The 10653-nt window shown below is 33.9% G+C and overlaps 1 protein-coding gene and 1 long non-coding RNA gene across 2 annotated transcripts; one reads left to right on the forward strand and one right to left on the reverse strand.

The window, feature by feature from the left end:
* Window positions 1-2463: 2463 nt before the first annotated feature.
* Window positions 2464-4779, reverse strand: LOC140180920 (uncharacterized). The gene is made up of 4 exons (XR_011875053.1): window positions 4599-4779; window positions 4453-4507; window positions 4236-4364; window positions 2464-2758 (listed from the first exon to the last, which is right to left on the reverse strand). It is a non-coding gene; the product is annotated as an uncharacterized lncRNA (long non-coding RNA).
* Window positions 4780-6464: 1685 nt separating this feature from the next.
* LOC112766396 (biogenesis of lysosome-related organelles complex 1 subunit 1) lies at window positions 6465-10104 on the forward strand. The gene is made up of 4 exons (XM_025812287.2): window positions 6465-6707; window positions 6852-7057; window positions 7709-7829; window positions 9608-10104. The coding sequence occupies exons 1-3, from the start codon at window positions 6536-6538 to the stop codon at window positions 7796-7798; spliced, it is 468 nt and encodes a 155-aa protein (XP_025668072.1). The 5' UTR covers window positions 6465-6535; the 3' UTR covers window positions 7799-7829; window positions 9608-10104.
* Window positions 10105-10653: the final 549 nt, after the last annotated feature.

A 10653-nucleotide genomic window follows, 5' to 3' on the forward strand; every position in this document is an offset into this window, starting at 1 on the left:
CATTTTCCGATACAAAGAAGATAACCAAATCTTATATACCAGCGAAAAATGCCCTAACTCGAATTGATTTTCCAGTTGGACAAATTGCCACCAAAGCAAATACACGCCAGAAGCGTGGTAGGCCTGTTGGTTCCAAAGACAAAAATCCTCGAAAGTAAAAAGAGGTAAATACTATTCCTGTCGAAAAAGACATAGTAAAGACACTTGTAGTTGTCCAAAATTCTGATATAATTTTAACGCCAGAAGACGTTCAGGTACCTGAAAATTGTGAAAATGACGAGATCTCGATAAATTATGTCTTTACAGAAGAGAAATGGGACCGAAATAAGACAATTATCAATGAAATATTTGCATATAATGTGGCATTAAATATCATGCATGAAAGTAAGGATCTTGAGCTAAGATCAGTCGAAGAATGTCGACAAAGAAATGATTGGCCAAAATGGGAAGAAGCCATGAAGGCTGAATTAGACTCACTTGCAAAACGTAAAGTCTTTGGACCTGTAGTCCGTACACCTGAAGATGTAAAACCTGTTGGATACCGATGGGTATTTGTGAGAAAACGAAATGAGAAAAATGAAGTTGTGCGCTACAAAGCCCGACTTGTGGCACAAGGTTTTTCACAAAGGTCCGGTATAGATTATGAAGAAACGTATTCCCTTGTAGTGGATGCGATAACATTACGTTATTTGGTCAGTTTATCCGCATATCATAGATTGCATATGCATTTAATGGATGTGGTAACAGCCTATTTATACGGCTCATTAGATCGGGATATCTATATGAAAGTCCCTGAAGGACTAAAGATATCTAAATCATCCAATGAATATTCACAAGGGTTATACTCAGTCAAATTGCAAAGATCTTTATATGGTATAAAGCAATCTGGACGAATGTGATATAATCGTCTTACTGAGTATCTGGCCAGAAATAGATTCAAGAATGATGATATCTGTCCATGTGTTTTCATAAAGAAATTTGCATCTGAATTCATTATAATTGTTGTGTACGTTGATGATTTAAATATAATTGGGACTCCTGAAGAGATCCCAACAATTATAAAAACTCTAAAAGAAGAGTTTAAAATGAAACATCTTAGAAGGACTAAATTTTGTCTCGGCCTGCAGATCGAGCATATAAAAAGTGGGATCTTTATTCATCAAACAACGTACACAGAGAAGATCTTGAAGAGATTTTATATGGATAAGTCACATCCATTAAGTACCCCAATGATCGTAAGATCTTTGAATGTGAAAAAGGATCAATTCCGTCCTAAAGAAGAAAATGAAGATATCCTTGGTCTTGAAGTACCATATCTCAGTACCATTGGAGCACTAATGTATCTTGCTAATAATACAAGAACCGATATATCATTTGCTGTGAACTTACTAGCAAGGTATAGTTCCTTTCTAACCAGAAGACATTGGAGTGGAATCAAACAAATCTTTCGATATCTTCATAGAACGGTTGATATGTGATTGTTTTATCCCTATGGATCTAAGTCACTATTAGTTGGCTATGCAGATACTGGATACTTGTCTGATCCACATAAAGGGAGATCTCAAACAGGATACCTATTCACATATGGTGGTACTGCGATATCATGGAGATCCACAAAACAGACAATTGCAGCAACCTCCTATAATCATGCTGAAATACTAGCGATACATGAAGCTAGTCGCGAGTGTTTTTGGCTCAGGAGTTTGATCCAATATATTCTGTCATCATGTGGACTGACTGATCATAAGATAGCTCAAACTGTCCTGTTTGAAGATAATACAGCATGCATTGCTCAACTTAAGGGTGGATATATCAAAGGTGATAGAACAAAGCATATTTCTCCAAAATTCTTCTTCACTCATGATCTTCAAAATCAAAGGACAATTGATATCTAACAGATCCGCTCAAGTGACAATCTAGCAGATTTATTCACAAAATTACTCCCAAAATCCTCCTTTGAAAGATTGGTGCATGAGATTGGGATGCGCCAATTTCGAGATATTAAATGATGTCGACAAAAGGGGGAGACTGTATTCTTTTTTTCTTGGTCAGGTTTTTTCCCATTGGATTTTTCTTGACAATGTTTTTAATGAGGTAGTCCCCATCACAAAGGATATTGTACTCTTTTTTCTTCACTAAGGTTTCTTCCCACGGGATTTTCCTTTAATAAGGTTTTAACGAGGCATATTCTTAAATAGACATCTAAGGAGGAGTGTTATAATAACAAAGGATGTGTAACACCCTACCACACAAAGCTTTACGCTTAAGTCGTAAAACAGAGGTGATGTGGTATTACGACCTCTAAAATAAAATAAGTACATATAATAGCAGAAGAGTTATAATATGCTAGGAGCCTTGAAGGATAGGGAAAATAAAAATCGCGAGGTAAAAGCGCAACGCTCAAGGAACGAGTTAACTTGCATGCTAAGAAAACTGTAACTGTCAAACATAAGATAACAGAAGTAGGAACAGAGTGCCAAAGATACAAAATAACAAGCTCCTAACTCAGCCTGCGAAGTCAAGACTGGCCGGAGAATATTTACACATATATACATACATATCCAAAACCCAAAAGTACATACACACAATCCTGCCTTTCCATAAACCTCTAAGAGGATCAAAAAGGACAAGTTATGCGGAGAGAAAGCTAAGTACATATATATACATCACTGTACAACAAAACTATACAACAACACTATCCAGTAACCCCTCCGCTTTAAGAGTCCAGACGCCTAACGAGATGGCTCCCGACCTGCATCTGAAAAACAACAACATAGTATGGAATGAGAACCGGAGGTTCTCAGTATGGTAAAGGTGCCACACACATAATATATAAGGTCCTGGGAATGCCAGAGGCAATCCTAGAACGCCGACACTCAGATTGTAGAGCTTAAAGTATTAAACAGAAGCCATAAAAGGTGGTTTCCTAAAAATATTTAATCCTAACTCAACTTAACCTTAAATCTAAGTCCTATACTGCCATTCCTCCATACCTCAAATTCCATCATGCATTTTCACAGACAAATAAACAGATAAAGGCAAACACAAGAAAGTTACAACTACTGCAGGTAACAAATACACATTTAGCATGACAAATACAGATAGGCATACCCAATTAGAGCACAAGCAAGTAATTCAAGTAATATGCATATGATGCATGCCTGTCCTATGGCTGATGAGGCTCATCTGTCGGTTATCCAGCCAACCCGACAAGTCTGAATTGTCCTTAGACTGTCCCCCGACGTGCATCCCCAAGAGTCTATGCATAGATTTTTCTCAAATAATCAATATTGCTCAATGGGGGTAACATTCCCGGGAATTTATATAGTGCCCGGTCACACTTACGTCGTAGGGTCAACAGAGTATCGAGTTTTCAACCTGGTACACGTGGTGGCAAGCCACGGCACTTAATCCAGGGAATCTCGTATCTCAGATTATTCAAATTCATAAGCCATATAAATAATTCAATTATAATTCATCAACATCCACATCATTCTCAATTGCATCTCATTCATCATCATACATTAAACATGTTCAATCCTTATCCTTCATTATATCACACCTCCCATTCCGTCCATCAATAGTTCCAATTCAAAACATAAGTCATTCTTTTCTAAATGAATCAAACTTAAAACATGCTCATTTTCTTAATAACTCAAAATCAAACCATATAACCTTTGAATCTAAATCTTTCTAGATAATCATATAACAAAATCTCTAATCTCTAATTTTTATAAAATTTCGGCAGCATCTCCTCTAAAACTCGGACTTTGCCACCCTGTTCGGGTCCAAACCTGTATTCTTTTCAATTCAACATTTCCTTCCTCATTATCATAACAATCTCCACAAAAAATCTACCTCAGATCAACAATTAAACTCATACAAAATTCAAATCCAACAACCAAAATTCAACTAAGAGTCATAGTTCACAAATCCTAGGCTTTTAACACAAAATACCTCAAATCAATAATTCATCGAATCGTTAATTAATCAACAAGCACCAAACCAACCATGTTCATCAATAATAACATTCAACTATAATTCTTTCCAAATTAACATAACAACATTCACCATCCAAAATTAATAACTAATTATCCAATAAACTTCAACCAATTATATTCATCGACAAATTACTAAATATTAAATATACACTTGCATTCCAACTTATCCTATGGTCATCTAGCCTAAGTTTTCACAGAACATTATATATTAAATGCAAGAAACCTAAACCATACCTTAGCCGATTTCCACGTAACGACCAAAGCTATTTATTCAAAACCAAGACAACCCCTCAAAACTCAACTAATCCGCTTCCTCCAAGTTCCAGTATTCACAATTTCAAGCTCCAATTATTTATTTTCAACCTAATACACATTCATAATACATATATACCCAATTTAATACTCAAAGCTCAAATTTAATGAAAATAAAATAGAATTATCGTATCCTCACCTTACCCAAGCTTCACATAAGCAAGAGTGAACGTTTCTCTCAAGCTAATTGGATCCTAAAACATCAAAAATCAAAGAAATTCAATATTCCCACTTAAAATTCGAAAATTGGGGGAAGATGAAGCTGAGAGTGATTAAACAAGTTACCTATGAAATTGTTCCGATAGAAATGTAGAGCTCGACGCGGTGAACGCGTAGCCGCAAACGGTGCGGCGATCGGAGCTCGAACGGAAGAGTTACGGGATTTGGAAAGTAACGTGAGGGTTACGGGATTTTTCTCGTTTCTCTTCTCCCTGGAAGCTGAAAGCTTCGTTGCTGCAGTAATGAGGGAGAAGACAAAGCTGGGTTCATTTAATAGGGCTGGTCCGGTTGAACCGACAGCCCGGTTCGGGTCTGGTTCAACCGGTTCGGTCTTTTCGGTCCATTCTTGGACCGTTTTCTTCAAAATTAGTGTCAAAATTCTCGTTTCGATGAGCTCTACCCTATTTTGATATAATATTTGCATTTCTAATCCTCCTTATTAAAAACTAATTTATTAACTAATTATCTACTAATTTAACCGGGGTTTACAGGATGTCTATTAATAATGTGGGCGGCTAGGCTTTTCAAAGCTTAACTTATCAATACAAATTGAGAATTAACGAAGGTGGAATATTTAAATTTTTGTATTATAAATAGAGGGTAAATCCTCACGTAACATAGATACAACTGATAATAATAAACTTATATTATTCTCTCTTATATTCTTTACTACAATATTAATAAATATATTAATTATATTGTGATAATAATTATGATAAATATTACTATTAAAATTATATAATTATACTTTTTATTTTATATTTGTTATCTCTTTTTTATTTATTTATTTCACAATATATTTGACATTTTGACTATTTGTAAGTCACTTTAATAAAAATTCTATTATAATTATGGTGGATATTAAATATATGTCTCATTACATGTAATGATTGAATCAAGATACATAGTTATGTGACTCATTTCTTTTTCACACATTCTATGGTTTTGTTTTAGTTAGTTAGATGAGATAAAACAGAAAAATCCTTCTACTTCTTTATCATTCTAATTTATTATAACCATTGCAAATAAAATAAAACCTACCAAAAAATAAAATAAACCATTACAAATTATAACTGAAAGACTTAAGTCCTTATTAATGTTGAAATATAATAAAAAAGATAAATTCTAAGGCACTCGTTAAAGTTTCCGAAATATAAATTTTAAATTGGTAAGTTAAAAAATTAAGTTTTCAATATATTTACTAAAAAAAATTTAATAATTTCAGTCTCTAAATAAAAACACCCAAAACAATATCCGCAACAAAACTCAAATCGTAAAAATACAGTAGAAAATTTTAAAATTTAGACTAAGATTATTGGTAATTCTTTTAAATATGAACAATGTTTAAAAATATGGTAGACATCTTGCTCATAAATTTATGAGTAATACCTTAATAAATTTTAAATCATTACTTAAACTTTCATTTCATTAGAAAAATTAGTATTTACATCAGATTGTTTATTTTATGGATAGACTAATCTAAAAATTTTAAAAATTATTAGAAATTATTATGTTTTTTATTAAATAATAATAAAAATTAATTTGTCTAATTTTTTATTAAAATTTAATGTAAAGATTAATGTCAATAATATGTCTAATAAAATAAAATATTAGAGAATAATTTAGTAATGATAATTTATTAATTATTAAATTGTTCGATTAAAAATTGTTTGAGGATTAATTTTTTTTTTTTTGGACATAGGTTTGAGGATTAATTTAAAATATTACACTAAATTTAATAAATAAAACTACATATAAAAAGTCCATTACATTCTTATTTACTCAGGTTGTAAAATTAGAACAACTCCTTATCAAGTCCAAAAAAAAAAAAAAAAAAAAACAAAAATTAGAATGAGTCAATGGTGAATTGAGTAATGAGTGTAATATTGAAACATCTTTAAGGGTGTAATTGCAATTATATTAGATTTGGTGAAATTAGTTTATGATAGTGAGTGTTGGTGCAGAAGCCAGAAAAGAAACAGAAGGAAAGAAAGAAAGAAAGAATGTACCGAGCATCACCGCAGTCGCAGGTTCCGCTGTCGCGTGCACACTCTGTTTCCTCCTCCGACGCACAAAGACCCAACCTCAACGCTGATCCAAAGGGTCTCGAATCTTCTCTCCAAAACCTCCTCACCCTCCATAGCCACAACTCCCTCATCCTCCGCCACCACACTGGTACTTCAATTTCTCCCTTCAATTCCCCATATTTCTAATCATTTTTATTGCCCCTTTTTCTTTTTCTGTCAAAAGATTTGATCTTTTTGGTGTTCTATCCATGCCCATTTCATTGATTTGGTTTCTTTTTTTTTGGGGAAGCAGAGAAAGCGAAGAAGGAGGCAATCAAGAAAGCTGAGAGAGTTTCTGAGCTGTTAGTGGAGGCTGTGAATGGTGGGGTGCAAGATTCTTTCGTGTATGAGAAGCGAATAGAGCAAGAGATTCGAGCTCTTTCTGCCACTGTTGCTAAGTTCATGAAACAAACGGATCAGTGGCTTGCTGCAACTCATGCTCTCAACACTGCTGTTAAGGTAGTACTTACCTTTCTTCGTTTCAATCCTTTTTATTTTCTTCTTAATTCGTTTTATATACTAAAATGTTACAAGTTACAAGGAGGGTGTTGCATAGTTTGTCATTTTGTTGTTTTGTTTTGGTTGAGTGTTGAATTTGGAATTGCTTAGACGATTTCGTATCTATATGATGATGATGGTGGTGGTGGTTGTAGTTATCTTTTCAGAAATGTTATTTGGTACATTGTGTTTAGACATAGTTGTCAATATGGTCGATCTACATGTGTGGATTTCAGTTATGTAAGTGTTAATGCATATCTAGTGTTCATTAACCGTGCAGATTTTTAGTTAACATTGAGTTTGAAACTTAGGTAACTGAAATCCATACTTATTTGAACTGCAATCTATAGAACGGTGATGATCATCTCTGAAAACCATATACAAGTTTGGTTACTCAGGAGGTCTAAAAGGCTTTTCAAGGGAATCGGGAAAGGTAGGGTTAGCGAGTATAACTCATTGAGGACTAGAAGCTAGAAGGCATTAAGTACTTCCTCACAGAAGGCCGTTTTCGCGAAATGGTTATGTAAAATAGGGGGATACATCAGGAAAACTAGATTACTAGATTTCGATAAAATAGCTTAGCTTAATATAAACTTTCATCTGCACTTATAGGAAATTGGAGACTTTGAGAACTGGATGAAGATCATGGAATATGATTGTAAAAGTATCACTGCAGCTATACAGAATATTCACCAAGATTGATCTTGCAGAAAGTTGTCATGCAAGTTGCCACGTAATAATTCTAATCCCATTTTCATTCAATTTTCTATTTCGAGTATAATACCCTGTTATTATGTAATCCTGTTACATTTTATGTGATAATTTGATTTATTTATTTAACGAAGTATCCAGCTTAAGGAAGAAAAAATAGTTAATATCTTTCTTGTGAATGATAAATTAGGTATAATGCCATCAAGCTTACTGAATGCTTCATTTGAAAAATAGAAGAAAAAAGGGTTCCCTTATGCCTGTTATCTAGGTTGAGAGTAGAAAACATTGATCAAGGATTGCTTTGGCTTTGACCTAGTGTTCTGTTCTTTCTTTCTTTTCCTTATCCGCTTCCCTTTAGTCATTTTTCCTCCTAGGAAACATGTGGCATTCCTTCATTAGGATGTGATGGAACTGAATTCAGAACAGTGTGCTATTCTTATGACTTTATGGGTTCTACGCTAATATGATACTGCCAAGCGGCGACTTAGTTCTAGCTAGATGTTTGTAATCAGCTTGTTAAGGATACTACATCATGTATTAGGAGCATACACGCTGCATATAGTTTCACTTGATTTATGCTCTTGCCTTCTACCAGTACATTCAATTCTAGATCCAAAAAGTTTAGTAGTGGGGCAAAAATAATATATTTGCACAATAAATAACTTTTATAACACAGGGTCAAACATGCATATATAAGTATACTTTCTAAAATGTCTCCCAAATCTTTGTGGGAGCACTAGGCCCCCACAACACAACATATAGAATATCCCAGAGTTGTTTTGTTCGTGATAGTAGTGGTACTCTTTGTTGTCATTTCATGGAAATCATAGGCCTTACCGCCTTACTGCTTACATTATAGTTAAACTCATTCTTTAACTTTATTTCTATATCGCCTCTAACCTACTGCCGAGATCTAGACATTCATGGCAATAAGTCATATTTGGCTTGAAGCCGATTTTCTTTAGTTTACAATAACTGTTGTGTTTAAAGAGTCACCATGATTGTTGCTTCACATGACCGCTAAGGAACAATTTTTCCCTAATCGCTGTCAAATTTGTTAGGCTGAAGGAATCGCCGAGGCCCTCGACTCCTCGAGGGCTAACGTTAGCTGTTTAATTTTCCTTTAGATTTATGAGTAAGCATACTTTGTAGTCTCACCCTTTTAATGAATTTTTTTTCCCTATAAGAAGCCTGACTAGCTGTGTAGGAGTCTCAGTAGCTGGTTTAGGGTGCATCGTTGTTTTTGTTCTCTTAAGAAAAGTACCTTCTTCAATATTCAATAAACATGATACTTAGATTATGTAAAAAGAAAGGGACTTAAATTTGTGTTGCTTGTTTGAATAAGCTTCTAAGGTATTATTGTTAGTTAGGTTTTGGAGGAAAGGAGAGGGGAAGAGAAGGCTTGAAATGTAAATTTTATACGAAGAAAATAATTAATTTTTGCCTTTTATCAAGAAAAAAACAGGTTAAGAGCTGCTTCTGTCCATATCTTTTCTTTTTATCTTTACTTTTTATATTTCAAAAAGATTTATCCAAACACCACCATTTGTCCGGCTTTCATTTTTCTTATGCACCATGGAAATGAACAAAACGGTTATTTTATTTCTCTAGTGCTAGATTTGCACAGATGAATTGAATCATAAGGTACATGCTGATTTTCTTCTAATTCAACCAAAGATCACTAATTCTCAAACCTCTATAATTTCCACCATATATTGGTAGTATTCCCACAATAATTTGAAGAGATGAGCACTCATCTGACTCATGTATGACCTCTATATTTATAAATGCATTCCATAGGTTTGTTCTAGGAGTGACATGCATCATCAAAAGCAAACTGGATTGCAGAAGTGCCGTCTAACAAGATGTCACCTGATATTGATATGCTTTGCGAGTATCGGTTTCGCGACATGTATCGCAGCTTGTCTGTAACAAAGGAGCTTCGTTCTCAGTATTCGGCCTTAGTAGACAACCTGCAACCTCTTAGTATTGTTGCAGTTTTCCCAATCTAGATTAGCAAATGTAGGAGGACATAGACTGAATGAAGTTGGAGGATGAGTACCTTGCCAAGTGGCTCTACAAGTATATTGAAACCAATACCAAAGCAGGATTTGATGTATTGATTTTAGGTTAAATTACACTATTAGTCATTATAGTTTCACCAAATTTGTAATTAGGTCTTTACACTTTAAAAGTTTTCAGTTGGGTCGTTACACTTTAAATATGCTGAGGCATATTTGTTAGTGGTGTGAGATGGATGAAATAAAGTCGAGGCAAAAGCCCGAATTTTCAAGCTCCTTACATCTTCAAACAGACAAACACACCTCTCTCTCTTCTTCTTTGCTTCACGCTCTATCTTGTAAATATCTATATATCTGCGTATTAAACAATTACCAAACCCCACCGGCACTACGAGTGCACAGATGGTGGTTGTGACAGCAGTGGCTATAGTCATGATAGTAATTGCAGTGATAGTGTTGATGTTGGAGTAGATATGGTGATAAACTGACTATAAAATTAAGTAATGGTGAATATAGACGAAACACGATATGAAAAAGTTGGGAATAGTAATTTTGAACAACAAAATTTTTTTAAGAATCATTTGATTTTTAGGTAAAATATTAGAAATTAAAATAATATTTTACTCGTATATTTAAAACTCAAGAATTAAATTGATTCGAATAAATTGAATCTTCTCATCTGAAATATACAGTGGCACATCTTGCCAACGAGATACATGTAGTTTTTTAATTTTCGTATATTTCGTTTACAGTGTAAACGAGATAGATGTTATCTCGTTTATACTGTAAACGAGATATATGTATTTATAAATAAATAAATATAAT

Source organism: Arachis hypogaea, chromosome 17 (assembly GCF_003086295.3).
Source record: "Arachis hypogaea cultivar Tifrunner chromosome 17, arahy.Tifrunner.gnm2.J5K5, whole genome shotgun sequence".
Lineage (NCBI taxonomy): Eukaryota > Viridiplantae > Streptophyta > Magnoliopsida > Fabales > Fabaceae > Arachis > Arachis hypogaea.